This window comes from Equus caballus, chromosome 22, assembly GCF_041296265.1.
Source record: "Equus caballus isolate H_3958 breed thoroughbred chromosome 22, TB-T2T, whole genome shotgun sequence".
NCBI classification, from domain to species: domain Eukaryota; kingdom Metazoa; phylum Chordata; class Mammalia; order Perissodactyla; family Equidae; genus Equus; species Equus caballus.
Genome location: NC_091705.1, coordinates 50,105,258 through 50,132,962, shown reverse-complemented (window position 1 = coordinate 50,132,962; position 27,705 = coordinate 50,105,258). Strand labels below are relative to the sequence as shown.

General features: G+C 61.9%; 2 protein-coding genes across 2 annotated transcripts; one reads left to right on the top strand and one right to left on the bottom strand.

The window, feature by feature from the left end:
- The first annotated feature begins 1,348 nt into the window (after positions 1-1,348).
- NKAIN4 (sodium/potassium transporting ATPase interacting 4) lies at positions 1,349-22,463 on the top strand. Its single transcript, XM_070247203.1, has 6 exons — positions 1,349-1,499; positions 8,924-9,061; positions 10,079-10,159; positions 11,263-11,457; positions 18,451-18,511; positions 22,025-22,463. Exons 1-6 carry the CDS (start codon positions 1,446-1,448, stop codon positions 22,036-22,038), a joined length of 543 nt encoding a protein of 180 aa, XP_070103304.1. The 5' UTR covers positions 1,349-1,445; the 3' UTR covers positions 22,039-22,463.
- A 556-nt stretch (positions 22,464-23,019) lies between these two features.
- Positions 23,020-27,705, bottom strand: BIRC7 (baculoviral IAP repeat containing 7). The gene is made up of 8 exons (XM_001915109.2): positions 27,339-27,705; positions 26,324-26,423; positions 25,897-25,978; positions 25,744-25,780; positions 24,830-24,838; positions 24,323-24,391; positions 23,909-24,107; positions 23,020-23,161 (listed from the first exon to the last, which is right to left on the bottom strand). The coding sequence occupies exons 1-7, from the start codon at positions 27,703-27,705 to the stop codon at positions 23,914-23,916; spliced, it is 858 nt and encodes a 285-aa protein (XP_001915144.1). The 3' UTR covers positions 23,020-23,161; positions 23,909-23,913.

The window sequence follows — 27,705 nt, the reverse complement described above, 5'->3', positions numbered from 1 at the left end:
ACTTCGAGGGACTGTGGGACAGTCAACCAACGTCAAGTAGGCAAAAACTCTTGGTAGTTTGTAAAATCACATGAGTGGGGTCAGGAATGAGGTCGCTGTGGGAAACTGACCTCAGCTCCCTCCTCTGTGAAGGGGGCTGGTGATAACAGGGTGGCCGGAGCTCCAAGGAGTTGATGTCCAGTGAGCCCTCTGCAAGTGCCCCTTGCCTGGTGGTGCTGTTCAGCCACGGAAGGCCGTTCCCATCACTGTCACTGCCATCACAGTGGGGTGGGACCCTCTGGCCCTGGACTGCTAGAACCAAGAGCAAAAGCCCCAGGTGGAAGTGCCACGGGCTGGACTGTGCCAGAAGCAGAAGTGCTGCCTGTGTTGTCACCTGGCGTGGACCCTCCTCCCCCGACTCCCATGCACCCCTTTGTTCAGGTCCTGCCCTTTTCCAGGCCCTGACCATGACCATCTCCTGTCTCCCAGCACGAGATCCACTTCCTGATCAAGGGCAAGTGTGATCATGGCTCACTCTACTCTAGAACCCCAGTGGCCCGCTATGACCAGTGGGATGGAGTCCAGTTCAGCCCGTGTGCAAAGCCTCTGGGCCTCACCTCACCTGCCTCCCCTCTGCCATCTGCCCCACACCTTGCTCAGTCCCACCTCCCCACCTTTGCACAGCGGGGCCTCCCCAAGTTCCCTCCAGCACAGCACAACCCATGCCTCCAGGCTGCCTGCAACCTCAGGGTCTCCCCAGGGTCCCCCAGCCTGACCCTGCCCTGGCCCTGTCACAGTCAGAGCACAACTGGCCTGCAGGTAACCCCACATTCTTCGGCAGGTGGGCTCCTGGTAGGCTAGCTGGCCTCTCCTCCTACCCCTGGGTCCTCATCCCCCGGAGGGAGGCCTCTGAGCTCTTGACCTGGGTCCAGAATGCCTTGGGAACCTGGTGTGCACCCGGCCCCATAGGAAGGAGGTTGATGGGGGCGGGGGGGGGGGGGGGGGGTGGCACACCTAAGGCCAGGGGCAGGCACAATGGTGCCTGGCAGGAGGTTTTCCCCGGGGGAAGGGAGCTGTGGTTGGTTATCCTGGACTGTATGGGGAGGGATCAAAGCAGTTTGGGGACTGTCCTGGGGCCACCGGTGTGGCCCCTTGCTGCTCCAAGCCGCCTGAGAAGCCACACCATCGCCCCTTTAAGAAGGGGTCCCACGCTCCAACCCCAACTGGCGGGAAGCCCCCAGAGGCAGCGTGTGGGGGGCGGGGAGAGAGACGCGGCGCAGCTGCTACTCGGAGTGGGCGGAGCTGGGCCAGGGGACTCGGGGCTGCGGGGCGGGGCGAGGGCGGTGGACCCGCCTGGGGCTGCCGGGCGGGGCCGGGGGCGGCGGGACAAGGCTCTATGCGCCCAGGGCGCAGGCGGCTCCGCGTTCAGACCCGCAGAGGCGGCGCCCGCGGGCTGCGCCGACACCATGGGCTGCTGCTCCGGCCGCTGCACGCTCATCTTCCTCTGTACTTTCCAGCTGGTGAGTGGCGACGCCTCCTCGGGCCCCGCGGTCCCCGCACACTGAGGAATCCGGGCGCTGTCCCGCGCCCCCAGCCCTGCCCGCTGGGTTTGCGCCCGGGGATTCCCGGCAGGGGACGTCTGAGACCCGGGGCCTTCTGTGGCCGAAGTTCGCCCTCGCCCCGGGGGGCGTGCGGAGCCAGCGCCTTGTGAGCGACGGCCCCTCCGTGCGCGCGCGCGCCGGGGCCGACCGGGGGCTCCTGAGCTGCGAGGACAGATGCCGGGGAGCGGCTGCAAGGGGCCCGCGCGGAACAAAAGCCTTCGGGCGGGACGCGTGGACCCTGCTCTCGCAGCCTCGGGCTCGGGGCGTCCCTGGGGGCGGGGGGAGCCTGGCCCGCGCTCAACAAGTCCCGTGGGCACGGCGCCGTCTGGAAGGGGCGCTGCTGCGCGCGGTGTCCACCCGTGTCGCAAGGCGTGGGTGGCCCCGAGTGTAGGCGCACAGAACGTGTGAGAGTGTGTGCTCCCTTTCCGAAGCCAGCACCAGGGGCCGAGTGAGCCGCGGAGTTCGTTTCTGAGACCTGACAGCCCCTTGTGGTTGTAAGTTTGGGAATGAGTGTGTGTGTTGGGGTGTGTGAGCCCGGCCCTGCCCGCCCCTGTTGCCTCCCTAGCTGGAGGAGGTGGTCCCTCCTTATTCACCCGGGCCTGGAAAGATGGGGAGCCAGAGGGAGGTTGGAGAAGGGGGTGGGGCACGTGCCCAGGGCTGCACTTCGCATCTTTTGTGGGGGGATTAGCTGGGCCCCCTGGATGCAGAGCTTTATCAGAGAACTTGGGCATCCCTTGGCCAACTTTCCATTCTGCCCTTGGATAGAGCTCCAGGGACCCCAGGTCTTCCCCCATCCCAGGACCTGCTGTTCTGGGGGAGGGGGCTAAACAAATGTCTCCAGTGGGCTGGGGGGGGGGGGGAGATGATGATGGGCCCCTGGGTCTCTGGTCTTAAAAAGGAAATGCTGCTATGCTGATGCTACACTGGGTGTGCTTCTGGGCTCAGCTGGGCAGGGTGCTTTCTCCTCGGGAAGCCAGAGGGCCCAGAGAAGAAGAAGGGTGCCTCAAAGGAGTGTTAGGTAGAAAGTCCTCCTGAGCCCATGGCTGTGCAGGGTCCGTGTCCTGTCCTCCACCTGGGGCAGGGCTTCTGGCCGAGCTGGCAGGGGACCAGGATACACGGGCTGGCGTGTCCCACCTGCGGGGGGAAGGAACTGCCAGAGCTTCCCTGTGGGGCGCTCGGTGCTGCTGAAGCGTGAGGGGCATGGGTGATGGGGAGCTTGGAGGGAGGTGGGTGGTCTGCAGGGTTTGTGCTGGACAGATAAGGCTGAGAGATAGCCCTGGGCCCCACAAAAGGCTGTGAGGCCCCAGGACTGCTCCACTGGCAATAGGGAGCTATTGCAAGCTTTGGAGCAGTGGTGTCACTATCTTCAGCGGGAGGCTCCCCCACTAGTAGGAATCCCTTAGGAGGCTCCCAGGGGTGGAGTTGGGAAGCAGAAAGGGGAGGAAGGGATGATGGGGTGAAGGACAGCGAGGAGCCCGGGCTGACGGAGAGGTTTGCAGTGTGGCGACTGGCAGCTGGCGGTGGTGTCTGGGCCTCAGGAAGCAGAGCTGCTTTTGGGGTGCCATGGCTTTGGTTTCGATGTGTTGAGTTTGGTGTGTGGGATGCACTCGCAGTTGTCAGATGGGCTGGAACTCGGGGCAGGAGAAATAAATGTGCTGGGTGAGGGGTGTGGCCTCCCGGCTCGGGGGTCAGACGGTTTAGCCTCTGTGGTGGACAGTGCACAGATGGGTGCCCCTGCAGGCCCCTAGGACTTGGCTGCAGCCAAGAGGGAAGTGTTATCTTCACTTGAGGGCAGCAGGGTTTCCCTGGACAGAGGGCTCCTCGAAAACTCTCAGTCTCAGCCACACGAGCCCGAGGGCCGGGACTGTCCCCGGGCAGCTGGCCAGGCTGCGGCTGAAGTGCAGCAGGGAGTTTGGAAAGGCTTTTGTCCTGGCTGTCCACCCGTCCCTCTCGGCCGGGTGGAGGGGCAGCAGAGCAGGAAGAGGTCTGACACCACCTGCGGCTCTGGTCACTGCGTGCGGGGTGGGGAGCCGAGGAGGAAGCATGGGGGGAGTCCTGTGGCTTTTCTTTTCTCTTTTTGACAAGCATGAGAGCTTTCTGTTACCAAGCCATGGGATGAAGGCCCTAGCATCTCTTCTGGGAGCTTTCTCCCCAAAGAATAGCGTGAACTTTGTCTACTGGGAGCCAGCGGGGCCAGCCAGCGTGTGCTGCTGCGGTTTCCCAGGCTGTGCCCCAGCACAGTGACGAGAGGGGAGCCAGAGCTCAGTGAGACGTGTGGGGCAGCTGCCACCGGAGCTAAATCGCTCATCCCCTCTGGCCTCCTGACTGTGGCCACAGGACCACAGAGCACTGAGCCTTTCAGTGCCATGGCTTAGAAATGAAAAAGACGCCCCCCCCCCCCACGCCACTGTGCCATGGTGGCCACTCTGCCCGGGCTGCAGGGTCTCTTCTGGGAGCGGAGGGTGGAAGCCCCCCTCAGCCTTAGAGATCCCTTATCAAGGACACACGTCCAGTCTGAACCCTGAGCCTGGGCCTCACAGGGCAGTGCCTAGTGGCAGATGATGCGAGGCAGCGGGTGAAGAGGGGTCTTGGGGGCTGTCCTCACTCCGCCACCACCTCTGTGCATAGCGCTCAGGGCTTAGGCAGGACAGGCATCCCTACCGGTTGGTGAGGGTCTTCTGGGCACCCAGGGGAAGTCTGGGGCTCAGAGCATAATTTCATTCTGTGTCTAGAACAGATGCTGTTGGCTAGCTCTGCCCATGAGGACGGCGCGTGTGCATGTGTGTGTGTTTGTGCATGTGGATGTGCATTTCTCTTCTTGCTAGCCCCCGGACTGCCCACCACAGTGTAGGCCCTTCATGCTTGGGCTCCTCCCTCCCTCCCGCTCCCCTCCTCCTCTCCCACTCTCCCAGAGCTTTGCCCCCACCTGGTGCGATGGCAGTGAGAGGCCTGGGAGGTCTGACCCCCGCCCCGTGTGAGGGGCTCAAACTTTGTCTCAAGGGCACAGGGTGAGGGAACCATGTCCCCAAAGGCCTGGGAGGCTGCTGGCGCCCCATCCTGTGGGGAACAGGCTTCTTGGCCACAGCCAAAGGCAGACTAGGGAGGGGGCTTAATTTCTGCTTGTCCTCATCCCCTGAAACTGAATCCAGCTGCAGCAAGGTCTGCATCTGGGCTGTGATCTGCAGCCGCTGCGGGCGTCCTGCCTGCAGGGGTTCTGGTGCCCCTGCCCGTGGGGTCCTGCCTGCAGGGGTTCTGGTGCCCCTCCCCGTGGGGTCCTTGCCTGGGATGATTCTTTAGTTCTTGTTCAGCCTCTGAGCTGTAATTCTTCTGCAGCAGCATCATCCCCTCCCCTCATGGTTCAGACGGCAGAAGGAGAAAGACCTCTGGGCCCGACGCTTCCTTTTATTCCCCGTGTTTGAGGTGATGGCAAGGCAGCTCCCCAGGACCCTTCAGGGTGAAGTGTCACTAGGAGTTCCTGTGGGAGATGTCAGTGGCATGTTCGCTCCGTTCTGTGTGTAGTTCTCGGTGACATCCACGGTTCTGCGCTGAGATCCTTCATTTTCAAGCTGTGACGGTCCAGAGTGCTCACCGATCCTGACACTCCCTCGATGTGGGGCTGATCTGAGTCTCATCAAGGCAGAGGTGGCCCTCCAGGTGGGCACGTGCCACTGGCCCGGCCTGTGCGGGGGTCCTGGGGAGCTTCTCTGTCCCTCTGACCCAGCCTTGAACTGAAGCCCAGATGCCAAGGACTCAGGGTGGGACCTAGGAACGCGGGTCCAGACTCCAGCATGGAGGGGTCTCTGACAGGAAGAGGAGTGAGGGAGGGTCTTTCCCAGTGGGCGTGGGGTCAGACCTTCTGGGGGAGATGTTGGGTTTTCTCTCCAAATAGAACTGTTGCTTTATGAGGAGCAGATGGTGAGGGGACTGCCCACCAAGCCCCCGGCTGCGCCTTCCTGGTGTCACAGCAACTCTGTGGTCCCCCTTGTGGCGCGGGGCACAACGTGGGAGCAGGACAGCATGCGGGGAGGGGCGTGTGGAGGCCTCATCAGAGGAGCTGTCCTGGGGCTTCATCACTCCAAACGCCCATTGCAGCCCGTGTGGTGAGCTCGGGCCTTCTCGCCATCAGGAGACTCCACTGAGACCTTGGTCCTGCTGACCCCTTGATCTCAGTCTGGTGAGAATCCGAGCAGAGGAGTCAGCTAAGCTCTGCCTGGACCCCTGACCTGCAGGGGTCATGGGATAATACACAGATGTTGTTAAAAGCCCCAAGGTTCGTGGTAGCTTCTTACGCAGCCACGGCTAGCTGGGGCACCCCCCATTGCCCCCAGGCTCAGACCCGTCTTGGTTAATCCAGCTCTTGTGGCCAGAACTCTCGCCTTGGCCGGAGCATATCTGCTCACCCAGAGGGTTGCTCACGGTCTCTCCCTTTCTCTGTGTAAACAGCTGGCCAAGGTCTCAGGGCAGCTCTCTGTCCACCGAGCCACTGGCCAGCGGGGACTGTGAGAACAGACGTGAAGGGTCTCCGGTTAGGAGCCCCTCCAGCCTCCCCAGTATGCAATCTAGGGGCTCTCCTTGCATGTAGGGGGTGTTTGTCAGGGTTGCAATTAAGGGTTATTTTTCGTGGTGGGACGTCGGATGAGCAGGGGCTCGTAACCCACAATGTGCACCTGAGCCCTGTCTCAGGCTTGCCCTGACGTGGCCGCTGCCCGACGGGGGCACCGGGGAATCCCCAAGGGGCCCTGGCACCCTGCTGTCCAGCTTCTGGAGCAGTTTCTGTTTGTTGCACTTGTGTTTGTGGAACACCTACTGTGTGCCAGGCACTGGGCCCTAGGGGTGAAGGTCGGGCAGAGGTCAAGCAGTCAGGAGTGTCCAGAGTTCCCCACAGCCAGGGGAGGGTGGTAGCTGTGCAGCTGGCCTCCAAGGACAGGACTGGCTGCCCCAAACTGACCTGGAGGTCCTGGGGGGGACCTTCTAAGAGCGAGGGGCAGCAAGCCCAGGACAAGTGGGATCTTCAGACCTGGAAAGCTGGACAGAGGTGGACCCCAGCCTCTCCCGGATGGGCTCTGGGGACGAGGAAGGGGGCTGGAGTGCTCCCCGAGGCAGGGGCTTGCGGACATTGTCAGAGAGGGACAGACAGACAGACCAGCGGTGAGCACACAGCCACAGTGGTGGCGCCGTGAAGGCAAAGTCTGGCTGGTGAGGACACAGCTGTCTCATGGGCAGCTGGGTCTCTGTGTGTCCCACTGTGTGTCCATGGCACTGAACCAGACCCCTGTCCCCATTCCTGGCCTGTTAGCGCCCTCCGACCTCTGCCCCCTTCTTGAAAGGCCACCAAGCAAGAACGCCCCCTCCCCCAGGGATGCCCCCCACGGTTCAGGACCTTGGCGACGAAGGACACAGGGCCTGTGGTCAGGGAGGCTGCAGCCCCACACTATCTGCCTCAGCCTGGAGGGAGCAGGGGAGGATTCCTGTAATGGATGGGCCATGCCCAGGGTCCCAGCTGCCTGCCGGGGGCTCAGACAGCTGACCCAGGCCGTCCCAGTAACAACCACGGTGCTGCGCATCGCTCCAGAACTTGCCCCTTTCTCTGCGGAGTGTTTCAGACGGCTGCCGGTAACAGAGTTTGTTCATCGTGGAGCAAACAGCAGGACCTGGCACTCTCGCTGGTCGTGGAGGGCACACTGGGAGACAAAGGGGGTCGCTGGCCCTGGTTCTCCTTGGTCACTGGAGAGGACAAGCCTATCGCTGCCTGGCCAAAGTCGCCGGCCTCAGGAGACTCGCCTGGAAAAACCCATGGCAGACCTGGGGGTGGGACACGCTGTGACAAGAGGGAAAGTGGCTCAGAGTGCCACGCTTGTGGGCCAGCCCTGCTCCCCACTCCCCACTCCCAGCTGTCTCCTAGGGCAGACCCCAGCCCCCTGCAGGACATGCTTGGAATGTCCCCCTGCCCCGACCTCCTGGAAATAGCTGCCCCCACCTTGGGGCCATGCACAGTGGCCAGGCAGTGCCCAGGATGCACCCACAGCAGCTGTTCTGGGGGCTGGTCTGTCCCTCGAGGGCTCCAGGCTGCCGGGGAGTGGAGCCTGGGTGGGGTGAGGGCCAAATGCTCTGGGCGAGGTCGGGGCATCTGTGGCCAGCAGGCCTGGTGACCACGGGGAAATCCACGGAGGCCCAGGCTGCCAGGCTCCATCCGCAATCACAGTACCGGGGGTCCCTGTAGGAGATGACAGCTGCCCTGGTCCCCTGATCCCACCCTCCCTGCTCTGCCCCTGCTCTGCCCCCTATGGTTTCAGCCCTTCCAGTGCTGGGAGGGCTGTGCAGCGACCTGGCCACTGGCTGTGAGAAGACCATCGTTTCTCCCTCTAGTGGCCAGGTGGGTGCCTGCTTGGAGGGCTTTGCTCTCTCCTCGCCTTTCAGAGCCTTCCCCCAGCCAGGGCTCAGCGGACACCCCCCCAGGCCGCACACCAGCCATCCCTCTGGGTCAGGAAAGCTCTTCCGCGTCCACAGCTCTCCCAGCGCCAGGAGCCCTGGGCACACAGTGGGCCTGCAGGGAAATTGTGGAGGGCATCCACGGGGCCGCTAGGATGCTGTCCCTTCTCTGCGGCTGTCCTTTCAGGATGTGGCAGCCCCTTCCAGCCCTCGCAGGACGCGCCTTCCTTGTCCTGAGCATGGACAGGAAGGTGGGATGCCACAGATCTGGCTGTATTTTCTCCTGGTGCGTTGTCAACACCAGCACATGTGATGGGCTGGCCCGCAGATGGCATGAATGAATGAACGAATGAATGAATGAACAACTGAGTGCTCTCTGGAGCCAGGACTGTGCCCAGAGCCAGTCCATCTCCCTTGAGGATGAAACATCAAGTTCCCAGATGTCTGACTCCCTTCCATTGGTCCTGTTGGCTGCACCTGCTGGGCTGGTGCCTGCAGAGCTGGCGGGTGAGAATGCCCTGGAAGTGGGGAGCACCCTCGCCCCCACCACCCCGAGAGCTGCGTGTCTCAGCTCGAGCTTCCTGCCCTGTTCCTGCTGTTGGCCTTAGAACCCCGTGAGTCACAGCAGCCCCATGTTCCCATTCTCCAGATGAGGAAACTGAGGACGGGGGTGCTTACTCAAAGAGGGCCCTTCAGGACAGAAGGAACACCCCGTGGGGAGGTTTCAGGGCTCGTCGGACTCACTGCACACTTTTACTGGAAGAGCCGAGACCTCAGTGGCCCTCAGTGGGGTGATGAGGCAGGAGAGGTGGGCCTGGGCCTCCCTCTGGGTTCCACTGCCCCTCACCCCCCTGATCCTAGGTCACCGCCGCCCTGGAGCAGCAGGTGTCCGCCCCTCACCCCCCTGCTCCTAGGTCACCGCCCTGGAGCGGCAGGTGTTCGACTTCCTGGGCTACCAGTGGGCACCCATCCTGGCCACCTTCATCCACATCGTCGTGGTCATCCTGGGGCTCTTCGGCACTATCCAGTACCGGCCTCGCTACGTTGTGGTGGTGAGTCCACTGTGCTCCAGTCCCCCTCCCACAGGTGCGCTAGCTGGGATGACCAACAAGGGGGCCTCCAGCAGCACGTTGTGCTAAAAACCACCAGAACACCCCAGAAAGGCCAGGATTTCAGCCCCACATCGTCTTCCCAGACTTCCAAGCTCCAACCTTTCCACAACCCGGGCACTTAGAATTCTCAGCTGGAAATTGTGGCTTCGGGGATGCTTTTGGGAAACTGAGGCACAGAGCCCGTGCCCAGGGGCCCAAGCCATGATTGACTCCAACATGCCCTGGCCCGTGCCCCTGCACGCAGCCGTCCTGCCTCTGGAGATGCTCAAACAAGGAGCAGAAAGTTCTGCTCTGATCAGAGTAGCACTTTCATTCAGTGCTGATTGAAACAGCTGGTCTAGACTGGGGTTTGTGGCAAGTTTTCCTGCAGGGGGCCGGGAAGTGGATGTTTCAGGCCTTTGGGCTAGTCTCTGCAGGAGGCGCTCAGCTCTGCCATGGCCCAGATAAGCCCGAGCACTGGTGATACCGAGTGTGGCTGTGTGCCAGCGGGACCCACAGAGCAGGCACTGCTGCAGGCCTCTGCTCCCCGCGGGCAGCGCACGGGGCATTCTTCTGGGGTGGTTTTTGGGGGCACTTGGGAGTTCAGGCCACTCATGCTCTTGCTCATCATTTGCCCACCTTGGACGAGCCACAGGCATCTCTGGCTGGGGCAGTGAGCAAGTAAAGTGTGCCCTGAGGCTGGCTGTGCCCGTGGGCCCATCTCCCGGGCATTCCTGCCACGGGAGCGGGAGCCTGGTCACCCTCTTGGCACGGCGCGGGAAGCTCCCTGGCTGAGACCTGTCCCAGTGGGCTGAGGGAAGTCACCCTCCGAATGGAGTGTCCCGGGCGCAGCCTCGGGGCAGAGCCCCCGCAGAGGCCTCGCTCAAGTCTCCTGAGGGCACCGGGCAGAAGCGGGTTGGGCCCCTCCCCGCAAAGAGCTGGGCTCACCTTCCCTGCCCCGCTGTCTCCTCTCCCTAGTATGCTGTGTGGGCGGCCGTCTGGGTCACCTGGAACGTTTTCATCATCTGCTTCTACCTGGAAGTGGGGGGCCTCTCGAAGGTGAGTAAAGTTGAGGGTTTCACACAACGGAGGGAGTTGTGGTCGGGCCACCTTGGGAACTGGACACGTTTGCTTGTTCACTCCACGGAGGTAGGGGCTGGGTCTGCTCATGGCTCGGTCCTTGACATCCAAAGCAGTGCCGGCCCACAGTAGTGACTCTGTAAATGTTTGGGGAAAGGCCAGTGAACTGATGGATGGATGAGGGGCTGTGGGCATTGGCGGACAAGCGGCCTCTAGCCGGGGGCATGAGATGCACCAGGGAAGGCTTCTTGGAGGAGGGCGCTTCAGAGCCTGGTCAGCGCCTGGAAGGAGAGGCAGGGCGGGGAGCCAGGGAGCAGAGAGACCAGCCCTAGCAGAGGTGTGCAGGTGGGAATGCCAGCAAGGGGGCCCTGCGCCAGCCAGGCAGAGCAGACGCTGCCTTCCTGCCCTGTCCTCTGGGCCACTCTGCTCTTCCAAATGCCAGTGAAGTCCGCTGGCCCCTCCGGCAGGGAGGGGTTGGGACCACATCCAAGCCGCGTTCCTCTGGGAGTGTCCTTGGTGAAGAAATTCTGTCTGAGCTGCACGGTTTGGGGCACTTTGGGCATAGTGTTTTGTTTCATCCTTGCACGAAGCTCAGAGATAGGTCTTAAGAGCCAGGAGTTGGGGTGGGGTTTGACCCAGGTGCCTGGCACGTGTGGGTGGTGGGGCAGACTGGACCCTGCTTTGTGGGGCCACATCTGGGGCAGCAGCGGGGGAGACAGACATCAGTTCAAACACGACTAAAATGGCAGTGTTGGTGAGACGTGAAGGGGGGCCCAGGGTACCTTGAGAGCACTCCCTAGGGGTCTGACCTAGGGCAAGGAGGCCTTCCTAGAGGAGGGGTGTGAGACGAGGGCCCAGCACAAGCAGAGCGAGGCCTTCGCTGTAGGGGAGCAGCTGGGAGGGCCTTGGTGCCCCTGCCCCCCACAGCTGGAGCCCAGGAGGCTGGAGCCCAGGAGGCCGGGGGCAGGGGAGGCGGGAGGGCAGGTCACCCCTCACCCTTCCCAGGGAGCCCACGTTGGGCTGCGCTGGGTGGGGGCTGGCAGCGTCTCTGGTTCTAACCTGGTCCCACCCCTCACCCCCAGGACAGTGAGCTCCTGACCTTCAACCTCTCCCACCACCACTCCTGGTGGCGTGAGCATGGCCTGGGCTGTGTGCGTGAGGAGCCGGCGGCCAGCCTGGGGCTCCTAGACAGCCAGGCCCCGGTGCCGGGTGATGGCTGCGCCCTGGAGCACGGCTACGTGGAGGCCCTGCACAGCGCCCTGCAGATCCTGGTGGCGGTGAGTGTGGGGGAGGGGTGATGGGGGTGTCGGGGGTGCTTAACATGCTGGGGGACCAGGTCTCAGGCCTTTCCTGCATGCGGCGGGACCCGCTGTCCTCTGCCTGGGCAGGATGCCCATCTTCACCCCCATCCCTGACCGAGAGGTAAGGAATCACACTGCCACCCTCACCTGTGTGGCCTGGGCCACCTGAGCCTCAGTGTCCCACTCTGTGAGATGGGCCAAGGATCAGCTCCAACCCCAGGGTCCACGTGAGGATGAAACGAGGGGACAGAGCTGGAAGGTTCTTGTGATGCTGTGGGCCTGGCTGGGGACAGTGGGGCCCTCTATGAGGGGGGATCCAGATGAAGGCTCCTGCCGTCCCCTCCTATCCCTGGGGAAGTGGGGCCAGGGGAGGAACCTCGAGAGCTTCCCCCTGACCTCCTGGGAGGCAGAGGGACCTGCAGAGGGAGGCGGAGTCGAGTCTGGCCTGCATGCAGCCTTTCTGCTCCTGTGTGTCGAGAGCAGGGTGCAGACGCCCAGTCAAACTTGAGTTTGAGATATGCGACAAGTGTGAGTGTGTTCCATGCCACGTCAGGACATACTTAGACTAAGATGATCTGCCAGGTATCTGAATCTCAGATTTAACTGGGCATTCTGTATTTTATCTGCAGCCTCAGAGAAGAGGAGCGATTTAACATAAGGGGCTGGGAGTGGGCACAAGGGTCTGCAGGGCTCCGGGGCTGAGTGAATGCCTGACACCTCACCCCTGCTGGGCCATGGAGGGTGACTTTCCTGGGGACTAGGGTGGCAGCCTGGGTGACTTTAGCAATAAACTGGTCACCTCTCCAAGCCTCAGTTTCCCTTCTGCGACCTAGACAGAGTTAGCTTCAAACCTGGGCCCTGTGTGGGGGACACTGTGTCCACACATGGCATGATTGATCTCACTTGTCCTCTCGTTACCTCCCTCGTGCCCCCAACGTGTCAGTGAGGAAACCAAAGCACAGTGAGGGGGACGTGCTCAAGGCCATGGAGCTGGTTGGTAGCTGTAGCAGCTGTCTACTGCTGTGTAACAAAGTTTCCCAAAATGTCGTGGCTTGAAACAATACAGCTTTGTCTCAGTTTCCGAGGTCAGGAATCTGGGAGTGGCTTAAATGGTGGGTCCTGGCTCAAGATGGTTCATGAGGCTGCAGTCAGGACGTTGGCTGAGGCTCCGGTCGTCTGAAGGCCACACTAGGGCTCGGTGGCCCTCGGCGGGAGGCCTTAGTTTCTTACCACATGAACCCCCTTCAGGGCTGTGTGGGCATCCTCTCAACATGGTGGCTGGTCCCCCAGGGCGGCCATCCAAGAGGGAGGGAGAGTCGACTGCAGTGCCCTTTGACCTGGCCTTGGACGTCACACTCCATCATTGCTGCAGTCTCAGTGTCCATGCAGGCCAGCCCTGCTCAGTGTAGGGATCACTGCACAGGGCATGAACGTGGAGGCAGGGCCAGGGGGGTGGCTGGGGGGCTTCTGCAGGAGCAGAGGCTCCTCTCACTGTTCTGTCAACACAGACAGGCCGAGATTCCCATCTTTTGCCAAGGCCCAGGGTCCCTGGATTTGAGTTCTAGGGAGACCCAGAGCTCTTGGCTGCCGCTCTTTCTTTCCATCATCTCCCCCAGGGAGGGGAGGAATTGTGGCCCCACTTTAAGAAGGGGAATGTGGAGGTTTGACCTAAGACCACACAGCCAGCTGCAAGGAGCTAGAATCTGGATGAGGCTGCGGCAGGAGTGTGGGCACAAGCCTCGTTCAGAGACAGGAGGTGGGGGGCACCTGTACCACACCCTCTCTGGGGCTTGGCGGGTCTGGGACACACCACTGCCTGGTCAGCAGAGCCCAGGGTGGCCTTGACCATGGGTGCGTGGCCTCCTTGTTCCAGAAAGACACCTGGGCCCCTCGTGATGGGGTGTGTTTGAAGCATGCCTCCCTCCCCAGATCCCCTCAAAGCTGGCACCAGGGGAAACCCTCATCTCACAAATCTCCAGACACCTCCTTGCTCTCAAAGCCTCCAGCTGCGTCCCGCAGAGCCTGCTCCGGGGCCCAGACTGAATGTGTGTCCGTTCCCCAGGCGTCGACCTGAGCAGGCCACCCCAGGTCCAGCAGCAGGGCTGAGTTTTGTCACCAGACTTTCATGGTCCATGGCAGTCTGGAGTGTGTCGTGATGTCACTCGCCAGGGGTGGAGCCTGCTACAGGGAGGATGTCCTACCCTGGGCTGCCTTTCAGCTGGGGGTCTCGCAGGGAGTTCGTCCTTCCAGGGGTGTGCCTTATCAGGGGACCCAAGTGTCAGGAGACGTGTCTGGATTCGAGCAGTGGGTCAGAGGTCGGGGATTGTGGATTGACCACGAAGAAACTCTGTGAACTCAGAGGTGGTCCTGACAGCCTGGAGGTCCATGAGGAAAGATGGAGTCATCAAGCATTTCCAAAGGGCAGCCACAGGGCCTTGCCCTGGCCACACCGAGGGGCTTTGTTCTATGTGGGGAGAGGTGCCCTTTGGGCTGGAGATCCCCACGCCGGGCTCCTCTCTGAGCAGGGTGACTACTGCCCCATGTGTGGCAGGGCTGCATGAGCAAGGAGCGTCTTGGTGTGCCCTGAGCCAGCCCAGGCAGAATTCTGGCTTTACAACCGAATAAGTCTCCCAGGGCCACTGTAACAAAGAACCCCATGGGGTGGCTTGCAACAACAGAAGTTTATTCTCTCAGTTCTGGAGGCCAGAAGTCCAAAATCAATGTGTCCCAGGGCTGGTTCCTTCTGGGGCTCTGAGCAAGGATTTATCCCAGGCCCCCCCATGCTCCTGATGCTGCTGGCAGCTGTTGGCGTCGTCTACATGTAGATGTCTCACCCAGATCTCTGCCTCTGTGTCCTGATGGCTGTCTCCTTTGTGTGTATTTCTATGTCAAATTTCTGTCTCCTTTTCCTTGAATTACACCAGTCATTGGACTTAGGATCCACCCTAGTCCAGTATGGCCTTGTCTTAATTCCATCACATCTACAAAGACCTTGTTTCCAGTGAGGTCACATTCATCCGTTCTGGGGTTCAAGACATGGACATATATCTGAGGACACAATTCAACCCACAGCAGCAGCTGAACAACCATCAAGATTCTACGTGTGGGTTCCAGCCCCTGGAGGACTGAAGTGGCAAAACACTGTCCCCACAGGGGTGATCCAGGCCCTTTCTGAAGCTGCCTGTCATGCTTGCATGGTGAACGGTGATGGGCCAAGTCAGGCCAGTGGGAGGCCCCACTGTGGGCTTTGGTGGCCCTGGAGGACAAGCGGCATACGTCTCCTGACACGATTGTCCTGGGGGGCCATCTCCTTGTGTCCTGCCCACCTGCACCACTCTCCCTGAGCCCGTGCGGTCGCAGAAAGCCCACAGAACCTAAGGCCTCTCAGCAAGGAGCAGCCTTGCAGGGGACTTTGGAGCCTGTGCCCAGGGGAGGCTGGCATCACACAACCAGGTGCAGCCTGGCCATGGGTTCTCCAGCCCTGGACAGCAATGAGGACGTGGGTCCCAGTGATGCCACTTTCCCACTGTGCTCCCTCAGTGAGCCACTCAACCTCTCTGTGCCTCAGCTTCCTCTTCTGTAAAGTGGGAAGGTAACAGTACCTTCCTCAAAGTGTGGGTGGGAGGACTCGACGGGAAAAGCAGGTAGGGGCAGAAAGTGCTCAGTTTGGCAGTGGTTTCACAGGCACCACGAGGATGTGTGCTGTGCTTGGTCTTGTCTGGTGTGGCCACTGGAGGGAACTGGCCAGGTCCAGAGGCTCCTGCCTCTCCTGGTGCTCTCAGTGGTCAACACCAACATGTCCAGGTGGATATTGGGCTTAGAGGATGGAGATTCTGCAGTCAGCAGCTGACGGCGGAAACTGAATTCCAAATCTAGGGACATCCCTGGTGAGAAACTGTGACAGTTCAGGTGGCCTGGCAAACTTCCAGGGTGCCCTCCTCTCCTGCTCTTGTTGATTTTCCTACAGCAACCCAGACTTGGGGGCATTTGGGGTGCTGCCCTTCCCTCTGGTGCTGGCACCCTCTCTTTCCCTCCCAAGCTCCCTCACTGAGGCAAAGTGAGGGCCCGGGTTACCTGAAACCACGTGAGAACCCAGGTGTATTCCTTGAAAGGAGAAAGGACCCACTTGCCCAGGATACACCAAGCTTCTGAAGTCTCTTACGGAATTTGTGGAGAGATGACAGAAAGCAAACTGGAGATGGACAAATGGAGATTCTCGGGGGGCATCTGTGATGTGCTGCTGGTGGGGCGCTGCTGGAGGGGGAGAGTTCTGCACGTCGATGGGATAGACAGGAGGGGCCTCTCCTTTGCTTTTCTCCTTCACGACAGGGGTGGGATTTCTCTAAGGAAATGTAGGTTTCTAAAGACCAGTCAGCCCTGCTCCTTTGCCTTGCTGGGAGCCACCCCTCTGCTGTTTGCTTGGAGTGTCTAGGAGAAGCAGACCCTTGGCCATCCCTGTGCAGTCGGGTGGCCAGGAGACGGCCAGCCAGAGGAGGCAGTATGACTGGTGCTGGGGGAGCAGCGACTGCAGGCCCTGGGGACGTCTGGAGAGCTTCGTGGAGGATCTGGGTGGGAACCCGGAGGATGGCCAGGAGGGGCGGTGGGAAGGCAGAGGTGTGGGCGTGGGGTGTCCTCCCCCAGGACCCCGCCTGAGGAAGAGGAGGGCTGCGGAGGCGTTCAGCACCACGGCCAGCTCCCGGGCTCGACTCCTGCGCGCGCGCGTGTGTGTGTGTGTGTGTGTGTGTGTGTGTGTGTGTGTGTGTGTGTTTTGGGGGGGAGCCAGAGAGTGGGGACAGGAGAAGCCTTTGGGAAGGCTTTTTAAGTTTGTTTCAATAGCGAGGAGGCAGGGCTGCCCAAGTGGGCACGGAGGAGTCCCTGGCCTGCCGCCCTGAAGGACCCGGGCTTCCCGAGCAAGGGGCACAGAGCCTGAGCTTTTCCTGCTCTCCTCTGTGCCAGTGCCGTCCCCATGTGGTCTCTCTACTCCTTTGATGTGCATCATGGTGTCAAGCGGACTCTTGAGCCCGTTCCAGGTTAAGTAACCCCCCTGAGGCCTCACCACTGCTGATGGCGGCCTAGTCAGGCCTGGGAATGATGCTGGAAGCTCTTTCCTTCCCTTGGCCCCTTGCTCCAGAAACCGTGCCACCGGCTGCCTCCCCTTGCTGGTGTTTCTCACCCCTTCCTGGGTTGCCTCACAGAGAGACCCCCCCACTCCCTGCCCTCTCCCAGAAGACCTGCCATAGTTCCTCCACAGCAGGAGCCCCTATGAAATCTTTGTTTATTCCCTGACCAGTCATGGTCCCAGCAAGACAGAGGTGGTGCACTCAGATTAGGCTAACTCCCGGGGGCTGGTGAAGGGGCTGTTCTAAGTGTGGGTGCCCTGTTGGGACCACATTGGGTACCCCACTCCCCAGGGGTGCATAGCCACAGCGGTGTTGCCAGCCTGGCCTGAAGGGAGGAGTTAGGATACCCGGGCAGAGTTCTGTGGAGCTGCGGCCACCCTTTCCCCCGTCCCTGCTCCGTGCTGGGAGGCAGCCCTGCAGAGAAGGGGCTGGGGGATGCTGCCCTGCTTCTCCTCCTCCCTCCCATCTCCTGCTGGGCTCCCCTTGGCTAACCCAAGTTGGAGGGCATGGGAGCCTGTGGACACTGTCCACACTGTGCAAGGTCAAGAATGTGGAGGGAGGGTCTACGGGGGCAGGTGGAGCTCCTCCGACCCACCACCAGTGGAACCTCACTCTGTGCTACGTCCTGGCGGCCCAGACCATGCTTGGTATGGGAGGTGCTCCAGGAACAAGTGGTGATGCCCCAGAGGGTGCAGGTCTGGACTCAGAGGCCGGAGGGCATGACCTTGCAGTTCTGGGCTGCCTCTCAGGCTTCCAGCTTCTGTGGAAGAGGCTGAATTTGCTTCCTCTGCAGAGCCTCCTAGATGAGCTGGGGTGGGGCAGCCCCTCCAGGGGCCCTGCGAGCACTCAGGGCTGTGGGCTTCCCTGGGAACCCCAGGAGCTGCCCCTGTGGCATCAAGATGCATTTTGCTGTCATGTTAAAAGGAGCAGCTCGGCTCCAGGGCCACTGTGCGCGTCGTCTCTCAGCCCAGCTGCGTCAGGGCAGGTCCCATTCATTCTCTTTAAGGAGGATGCAGTTTTGATGGCGGTAAACGCTACGCTTGAGAGTAACTCAGCCCACCATTAGTATCGCCCGGGTCTTGTGAGTGTAGAGGGGCAGGGCAGTGGGCAGCGCCAGCCCCACCCCATCTCAGCTGGAGCCCTTTCTCTCACAGTGGCCCTGGTGCCCCAGCATGGGCATGTGTGTGGGCTTTAATGTGGGCCTGCCCTCTTTCCCCTGAAGTCTGAGCATCCTCATGAGCCTGGCTGAGGAGCCTCTGCCCAGGTCCCGCAGGGCAGCAGCCCCGTCCACTCTGCCCAGAATTACCCCCTGAGCTGCGACCTTAGTCCATCTCTCCTGCACTTTCTTCCGAACCATGCAGCTTGGCTGGCTCGAACCTCTCCAGCTGTGGCTGCGTGTAGAGGGCTCCCTCCCCAAGGAGGAGAAACCTCGTGGTTGGCTGCTTAAGACCAGAGGCCCGGGGGATGACTGGCCACAACTGAGGGGGTAGGGGGTCAGCCTGGGGCTCCATCCAGGCTGTGGTCGCCTGTCTCCGAGGGCGTCTCTCTGCATTCCATTCCCCTGTTAAAGCAGGGGCTTGGTCATCTTCCTGACTGACTTGTCCCTTGGCCAGTCCTCACCCCTTTGACGCCTTCACTTACGTCGCCCCCTCGCCCACAAGTGATGCAATCTGGAACTTCAGAGCTAAAGAGGCCGGGCAGATCAGCTCTCCTTGTTCTTTTACAGAAGAGGAAACTGAGGCCCAGGAGAGGCTGTGGCCTCGTGGTTAGGGGCCTCTGTCCCACGTCCCACAGTGATGCTCCTGGAGATTGCCTGGCGTCCTCACCCTGGCCTCTCCGTGTCTTTCAGCTCGTGGGCTTTGTCTGTGCCTGCTATGTGATCAGCATTTTCACCGAGGAGGAAGATAGCTGTAAGTGTGCGGCCGCCAGCCTCCCACAGGAGCCTGGTAGTGACCTGGCCAGGCCCCGCCAGGCAGTGGGGGAGGGAGAGGGAAGCAGAGGGCTGGCCACAGAGGGGGAGGCTTCATTTGCTCCTGCCTGTTGTGGCTTCAGCCTGAGACCTCACCTCTTAGATGGGCCCCCATGCCCATTGGGGCCCAGCCCCCTAAGAAGAGATGAGGAGGGGTCCTGGGCTGTGGGTACCAAGGGTCAGCTTACCCCCTAGCCCCCCAGGTCCAAGGGCTTCTGTGCTGGGGGGCCAGCCCCCCCCCATCACCCCCACAGCTGCTGCAGGTGGAAGGCTGAGTCCTCAGGCCTGCAGAGGAACAGACCGCTCCCCTCCTTGCACTGAGAGCTGGGCCTGCTGGCCCTGGGCATCCCACCAGCCCTCAGGACTGGCTTGGGCCCATCTGAGCAGCTTCTCACTTTTCCTCCACGTGGAAGCCCCTTTTGACTTTCCTCTGATCAGCAGCATCAACACTTAGGTGCCCTCGCTGGCCCCGACGTGCCCCAGCTCCGACATGGTCTCATGGGAAGACCCCAAAGAGAAGAGCAGAGCCAGGGTGGGCAGGGGCTGGGCACACCCGGGGGCGCACAGCTTCTGTGGACAGAACCTTCTCTGGAGTTGGAATCAGAATTGAGAGCCTCTGTTCCCAGGAGTCAGGTGGCCATGGGCTGGGTGGTCCATGTGTCCTTCAGAGACCAGGCTCACTCAAGGACCAGCCGCCAGCCCCCTCAGCCCTTGTGCTGCGCGACCGCCAAATCATCACTCAGACCACAGCTGGCTGGGAGGACACAAAACAGAGCTCGTGTGTCGATTACACGGAGGCGTTTTGGGAGGGGAGCCAGCCCTGGAGTCAGAGACGCACCGGCTTTGCCCGGCAAGCCTGTGCCGCTCACTACTGGTGCAGACACAGCTTCAAGGGCAGGCGATTGACGTTTGTGAACATGATGGGGGCAATGACCAGGAGAGCCTGGCAGGCCTGGCGCAGCCCCTCAACAGGCTCCGAGGATTGGCTGTCACGTCCCTGCTCGGTTTCCCCAGACCACATCCCCCTGCTGAGAGTGTCCACTGAAACCTTTCACCTGGAAGCCGCTCACACTATTTATCATCCAAAGAGAGCTGTCTCCAGGTCTGGGCGGTGTCTGCCCTCCCCTGGGGCTCCCAGCTCACCTTTGTCCTCCCATCACTGCATCCCTGTGCCCACTGTCCACCCTCCCACGACTCGCCTCTGTCCCCCCATCACTGTGCCCACTGTCCACCCTCCCCCCGGCTCGCCCCTGTCCCCCCATCACTGTACCCACTGTCCACCCTCCCACGACTCGCCCCTGTCCCCCCATCACTGTGCCCACTGTCCACCCTCCCCACGACTCGCCCCTGTCCCCCCATCACTGTGCCCACTGTCCACCCTCCCACGACTCGCCCCTGTCCCCCCATCACTGTGCCCACTGTCCACCCTCCCCACGACTCGCCCCTGTGCCCCCATCACTGTGCCCACTGTCCACCCTCCCACGACTCGCCCCTGTCCCCCCATCACTGTGCCCACTGTCCACCCTCCCACGACTCGCCCCTGTCCCCCCATCACTGTGCCCACTGTCCACCCTCCCACGACTCGCCCCTGTCCCCCCATCACTGTGCCCACTGTCCACCCTCCCACGACTCGCCCCTGTCCCCCCATCACTGTGCCCACTGTCCACCCTCCCACGACTCGCCCCTGTCCCCCCATCACTGTGCCCACTGTCCACCCTCCCACGACTCGCCCCTGTCCCCCCATCACTGTGCCCACTGTCCACCCTCCCCGCGGCTCGCCCCTGTCCCCCCATCACTGTGCCCACTGTCCACCCTCCCCTGGCTCACCCCTGCCCCCCCATCACTGTGCCCACTGTCCCCCCATCACTGTGCCCAGTATCCACCCTCCCCGCGGCTCGCCCCTGTCCCCCCATCACTGCATCACTGTCCACCCTCCCCCTGGCTCGCCCCTGTCCCCCCATCACTGTGCCCAGTATCCATCCTCCCAGGGGCCCCTCAGCTTGCCCCGTCCTCCCATCACTGCATCCCTGTGCCCTGTGTCCATCCTTCCCCAGGCTCATCCGGTCCCCCCATCAGTGCAGGAGGGTCTGTGGTGGGCGTGTTCTCCATTCTGTCATCTTTTCCATTGTCTGGGTTTTGTTTTATTTGGATCTCAATTTCTTTCAGTTGATTTCATTGGTGGATTTGATCCATTTCCTCTCTACCATGTCCATGAAAAGCCTTCCAGCCTCTTGTTCAAGCAGGCTTACTTGTAAGTATGGCCGGCAGGGCCTGCCCCCGGCTGGGCCTGGCCAGTTGGGTTAGCACAGCCATGAAGTTCCTCTCTGTGGGGAAGCCTCACCAGGCATCCATCTGTCTGTCTGTCTGTCCATCCTCCATCCATCCATCCATCCATCCATCCCCCACTTTTCAGAGATCTGCTCCTTGCTGGCTCTGGGCAGGGTATGGGGGCACAGAGCCCCTGGAGTTTGGCCCCCACTCCCTGGAACTCTGAGCCAGCAGGTCTGCGGAGTTGCGTCTAAGCAGGTTTTGTGCCAGGGGGCTGATGGGGCACCAAAAGGCCACCTCCCAGGAGGGGACATGGAAATTCTCCAGGGGTCTCACTGTGGTGGGCAAGTTGGGGTGTCAGTTTGCTGTCTTTGGAGGAGCAGACTTCTTCCCTCCTGGAGAGCAGCATCCACAGCCCCACACACCCTGGGCCTGGGCTGCTCCGGAGCAGCTTTTGCCACCAGTCCTGCCCCACACACAATCCTGAAATTTGGGCTCAGAAGAGGCGGCTGTGGTCCTTCTCTCGGTAGAGCTGTGCCTCCTCTGTCCTGCCCAGGCCCTCAGAGACCAGCCTGCCTTTCAGGGCCACACCTGCAGCCATCCCCTGGGGACCCTGGCCCTCTTGGGGACCCCAGACCATCTACCCTGGAAGTGAAGGCCCATCATGGCCAAGGGCCATCAGAGGTAGAGGGCATCCAGCTCCTGTGACGGGAGCAGCCTCACGCAGGCCCACGTGCTGGGCAGGGTACATGACAGTTGACGTCCAGGGCCCACTTTGAAAGGCCTGCCAGGCTGGGCAGGCCTCTGGGGCTTTCCCTCCAGCTATGGAGGCTGAGGGCCAGAATGACCCAGGGTGAGCGCTGAGCTCCACGCCCTGGCCCCTGCCTGCACCCCGCAGAGCGGCCAGAGCCAGCTCTGCAGGAGCAAGGCCTGGCCTGCCTGGCAAGGAGCCTGAGGCCTGGGCCGGGCCTTCCAGAAGCCCAGCCCCTCACCCCCGACCCCTTTGCCAAAGGCCAGGAAGCTCTCCTCTTCTTGGATTTTGTCCCAATTGCATTTCAAGCTCCCCAGGGGAAGAGGGCACAGCAGCCCCCACTGACCGCTGACTGCCCGAGCCTTCCTCCCCTGGCTGGGAGCTGCTCCTCAGGGGTTCTCTGACCTCCATCCACCCCTTGCCTCACCCCCACAGGCCTGCGTAAGTGAAGAAGCACCGATCCCACTCCTGCGACCTCCAGCCTCCATGACCCACTGCAGGCAGCCAGGAGACTCACAGCCTCCCTGCCCCCAGGGCCCTGCAAGTGGTCAGAGCACCTGCCCCAGTGCCAAGTGAGTAGACACCAGGCAGGGACAGCTGCAACTTCAGGAGAGTTTGCAGTTCCCTTTTTCTGAAAAAAGACAAGACACAAAAGAAAACTGCATCCCCGGTTTCCATCAGCACCAGGATCAGGCTCCACCTGCAGCAGTCCTGGGACTGTTATCCAGGAGCCCCTTCCTGCGCACACTGCTGCTGTGGGGAGCGGCTCGCCATGGGGACTGAGAGACAGAGAACGCATGACCCTACCACGAAGGTCAGTGTGAGCCCACGGTGCCCCCCGTGAGTGGCGGGGTCCCCAATTAAACACTGTGTACACTGGCCGGTGGCGAGTCTGTCCCAGGCAAAGCCCCCCACCCTGCGCCAGGTACGGCGACTGAAGGAGCCTGGGGTGGGGGCCTGGGCTTCACCAGGGGTGGGGGCCCTTCCACCTGTAGGCGAGGTGCTTCCTTGTCACAGGCCGGTGACACCATCATGGAAGGGGATCTTAGGCCCTACAGCATCCCCAAGGTACCCACAAGTCGATGATAAAAAGGAACGCTGCCCTGCGGGCCACCAGGGGCTTAGTGGATGATCACGAGTTTAGTCTTGGAAGGACTTGAAGAGTCCTTAAAACACTTAAAAGAGAAGAACAAGGAACAGGGGTGCCCTCAAACTGAGGGAGGCTTTGGAAGAATGGCCTGCAATGGGCCTGGTGGGCAGATGCTGCCCTGCTGGTGGGGGGGGGGGGTGCAGCTGGGACCATTTGGAGCAGGACGGTGGGAGGGGCTGGTGGTTCCAGGACAGAGGCTGCTGTGGGCCATCCGGGGAAAACCCACCACTTTATTGCAACTCTTCAAAAGCAGCTAAAGTAGGTAAAACCACCCCCACCCCCCAGGCCTGGCCTCCGCAGCCCTTCCTCCACCCTGGGCTGTGGTCCGGGAGTTGGGGCTGGCCAGTGCTGGACGCCAGCTCAGTGGTCCTCCACAGGCCCATGGTGTGGTCTGAGGGACAGGGTGCCAGGGCTCACAACACCTGGAGGGGAGAAGATGGATGAGTCAGCAGCTCACAGTGGGCTTGTCCTCCTGGCTGGGCGGGTGGGACCCTCAGCCCCCAGGGAGTTCCTTTCCCTGCCTCTTCCACCCCTAGAAGATTCCTGAGGAGATCTCTGGGCATTTGAGAGCCCTGAGGAGGCCATGGCTCCCTCCCCACCTTCCATGACAATCAAAGGTTCCTGCACCCTCCCCACCCATGTTTCCTCCGGGCCTTGGCTGCCAGGTTAAGATTGCCCTCGGGCAGGCCCAGGCCCTTCCTGTGACAGGGGCGTCGTGTCCCCACATGTCTCCAAAGCCGTTCTATCCTTGGCCTGGCTGTGGCCCTGTACAGCCAGCTGGACAGGAGGCATTGTCCCCTCTGACCACGAGGGAAATCCAAGTGGAGATGTGCCCAGCAGGTGTGGTTTAATGCACCCAGGCAGATGGTCGTGGCCACCCAGGGTTCAGTGCTGAGGACTCAGAGCAAGGGACAAAGCATCAAGGGAAGGTGGTGGGTGATTAGCAGTGTTGGCCAGAACCAGGGAGGGGGAGAAGCAAGGGGCGCTGCCTCCTGCCGTTCGTGCTCCCTGCAACGCCCGCGTCCCCAGTATCAGGATCAAGGAGAACAGGGTGTGCTTGGCGCCACTGTCCAGGCCCATTCTGACATCTCCGAGGCCCACGTGGGGAAATGCCTGAGTCAGGCCAGGCTGAGACCTGCATGTAGGTAGCTCTGTGGCCAAATGCTCACCTGGCCTAGGACAGGAAGGTGCGCACGCAGCTGTCGATGGGGGCCCTGCAGATGGGGCAGAGCTGCAGGTTGGGCGCACACTCAGCACAGACCAGGTGGCCGCAGGGCACGAAGACGACTGACACGGCTCGGTCCAGGCACACCTTGCAGGTCCGCTCCTCCCGCAGGCGCTGCAGCTGCTCCTCCACATTCTGGGCTCCTGGGGGCTCAAGGACCCACCAGTACCCTCTGGGCCTGGGCTTTACCAGCTTCCTCCGAGGGGGTGGGCCTGTGACGCCATCCCCACACCTTGACCTCCACCCTCTGTGCTGGGCTGATGGGGGAGGGGGGCTGGAGCCAGCCCAGAAGAGCCACCCCTCCCACCTCAGGGTACAGGAGAGCTGTGCCCGCCCCCTGGTGGGTCCCCACCCTCACCTGGCTCCCTAGCACCTGACTGGGCCTCTCTTCTGGGCATGGGTGGGTCAGGACCCCGGTGGACAGGAGCTGTGGGCAGTTAGGAATAGACTCTTGGCCTAGGCCCCAGGGGAAAGTGAGGCTGGGCCCAGAGACTGGGCTGGCCAAGGGCAGGATCCAGTTCTGGCAGGAGAGGTGGAAGATCCAGCCCATGCTCCCAGCCCCTTTCCTCCTGCTCCCTCCACAGCATACTAGGACCCCCAGAGCCCACCTCCTTGCCAGGACACTGCCCATCCAGCCCCTCCTGCAGTGGCCATGGACGCTGCCTGCCAGGCACTCTGGGGGCAGTGAGGGAGGGCCGTGCTCAGAGGGGATTAGCAAGGAGAAGTGGGAGGGGGTTGTCCTGGGAGGTGGAGGTGCCTCTGCCCCCACCTGGCCCCGTCCTCTTCCTGGGGCAGGTTGGCCACCAGCTGCGATTTGGACACACTGGCCGGCACCACCAGGTGCCGTTTGGAGCATGGCCCGCACTGCTGGGCACTAGCCCCATGCAGACCACTCCTGGCCGTCCCTAGTGTCTGCAAGGCAGGGTGAGGGGCGCAGGACCAAGGGCAGGGAGCAGCTGGGGCCTCAGGGCCACAGGAGAGAGGCAGACGGCCCGCCACCCTGGCCATCACCAGGGCCCCCTTAACACGAGGACGTCTGCTGTCTGAGCTTCAGTGCCCTGAGCTGGCCGTCATGGCCGCTCCATCAGTGTCTGAGTGGGGCTGTGTTCCACTGAGGTGCAGTGGAGGCTCAGACCCTCTCAGCAGAGAGGCCGTGTCCCCAGAGCCTTGTTCAGAGGTGCCACCACAGGAGGAAAGGTGGTAAACCTGTCACAAAGCCACTATGGATGCTCCAGTACCAGGCGCTGCTCCCACAGTGTCCCGTGGACCCTGTTTAATCACAAATGGGGCAGGCACCATCCCATTTCACAGCTCAGGGCACTGAAGCTCCAAGAGCAAAAGTCACTTGCTCCAGGATTGGATAGAAGAGCCGAATCTGGACCCTGGAGCCCTGGTAGCCCCTCGGACCCTGCCCCAGAGGCCTAGCACGGGCATAGAGCAGAGCTCGGCCCCTCTGTGGCCTCGTGACTGCAACCAGGTTGGCTTTGGGGCCAGCAAAGCCCACCTCTCCTCTCCACGCTCTCATTGCCCTACCCGGGATTGGCCATACTCATGGTGGCTGCTCAGTGGTAGCAGGGGACTGCTTCGGCCTCACCCAGAGCCCTGGACACACCGCAGTGCCTGCACGCAGCCCTCCATGAAGCAAGCCCAGGCAGCACCCTCATGCCTGGCTGGGCAGCCTTCACTCTTCCTGCTGTCCAGCAGAGGGCATACCCACTGGCCACAGTGCAGGCTGCAGGTGCCCAGGAAGTAGGGCACAGGCCACATGTCATGGCTCACCTGAGGGGGCAGCGTCTTCTGGTTCTTCCAATTGATCCTGGAAGGAGCCAGAGAACACCGGTGTCTTGAGTAGACAGAGCGGCAGGGGTGGGGTGGGGAGGGGAGGGACCCTTGGCCCCCAACCCCGTAGCCCTAAGGAGGGGCGGGACTCACCCAGGAGCTGAGCTGGTGGCAACAAGACTCCTGCACCCTGCAGACGAAGTCCCTCCCTTTTGTCTGGAGCAGGAATTCACATCTGAAGAAACCAAGTTCAGAAGCCTGAGGGCAGTGGGCTTGGGCTGCCCAGGCCCCTCACTGTCAAGTTCAAGCCCTGGGGAGCCGCTCAGGCCAGGGAGTGCCTTCTGCTCCGCCACAGGGCCCTGCAGAGGGTGGGGTCCGGGGAGCCTGAGTGGTGAGCATTTGCTGGGAAGGCTGTTTTGGAAGCCACCCCTGTTGAGCATCAAGGAAGCAACGGCAAAAGTGCTGCCCCAGAGAGGCCTCATCCCCGAGACTTGCCGCCCGGGGCTGGGGTCGGGAAAGCTGGCCTGTGCCCAGCCCCGGCCTCTGCGCACAACCCCAAGACTGCCGGCAGGACCCTTACCTGGGGAACCACTTGGCGTGCTCAGTCCAGGGGTCATCCCCTCGCTCCCAGCTCTGCAGACCCCCATGGCAGAAGAAGCACCTCACCTTGTCCTGCCAGCCTGGGGAGAGCAAAGATGCGGGCCTTGCCCACGCATGGCCCCTCGGCACAGCCAGGAGCCCCCCGCCCACTGGGCCAGATGTGTCCCCAAGGCTGGGGGCAGGGGCTCCCAGATGGCCATTCTTCTGGGGCGGGGGCCACCTGGGGTGGCTCGTGAGCCGAGGAGGGGCTCCCACTGGCCTCAGCCACACCCTTTGGCCTGTGTTCCCCTCGGGTTTCACATGCATCCTGGTTTTCTCAAAGGAAAAATAGGATTATGATGCCTGGGGCACCTGCCAGGCCTGAGGAGGACGTTTGTGAAAGGAGTAGAGGGCATTTGTGTCATTCACAAAAAGGCAGGTGGGCGGTGGTGGGGCATGGGGGGACCAAGTACCCCCATCACCTCCACCTGAGATGTCACCTCCCCAGAACAGATTCCCAGTGATCGAGAGAAGGGGGACTGTCTGTTGCCAGGCTCATGTCTCCCTTTGAGGATGGGGGCCCCTTGTCTCCACGCCACCCCCTTGCGGCCCTCACCTTCACCTCACCCCACCATGAATATTTTTGTCATTTGGTGCAGAGACTGCAGATCGGGGGCTGCTACAGGCACATCCCACCCCAGACCTCTGAGAGCCTGTCCCTGGACCCCCAGGGGCCCCGCAGACACTCTACACCCCTCTAGTTCCTCCTCTTGGCTCCAACTGCCCCAGCCACTCACCTGCCCCCAGGGTACATCTGTCCTGTGTTGTTCTAGCCCCTCCCCGGGCGCACTTGTCACCATCTGAAGCACATGCTTAGGAGAGACTCCTGGGCTGTGGGACCCCCAACCCCTCTTCATTAGGCCTGGACCCTCCTGCTGTGGGGGATGGGGTCTACAGAGAAGGGAAAGCCCCAGTCCAGAAGGGTCCCTAACGGTCCCCAGGTCCCCAGGGCTCACCGGTGTGGAAGAAGCCAGCGGCAGCTAGCAGCTCGGGTCGTACTACGGCGGTCAGCGGCCAGTGACAGAAGGAGGCCAGCCGTAGCTCCTCAGAGCCCATCCTGGGGAAGGCAGGCCTTGTGGATGGGGCGGCCACGGCCCCTGCTCCCTCCTCCTCTTCCTCTGCCAGGGGGTGCAGCTGGCCCAAGATCTGCCCGTCCACGTGGTCCCGGCCTCCCCAGGACAGGGCTCTGCCAGTGTCCTGGCCCAGGATGCAGCCACACAGACAGTGGGGTCTATGGTGCCCCTGCATGGGGCTGCCACCAGCTGCCTGGTGGCTCAGCTCCAGGCCGCGGCACCAGCACTTAGCCTTGTCCTCAGGCCCCAT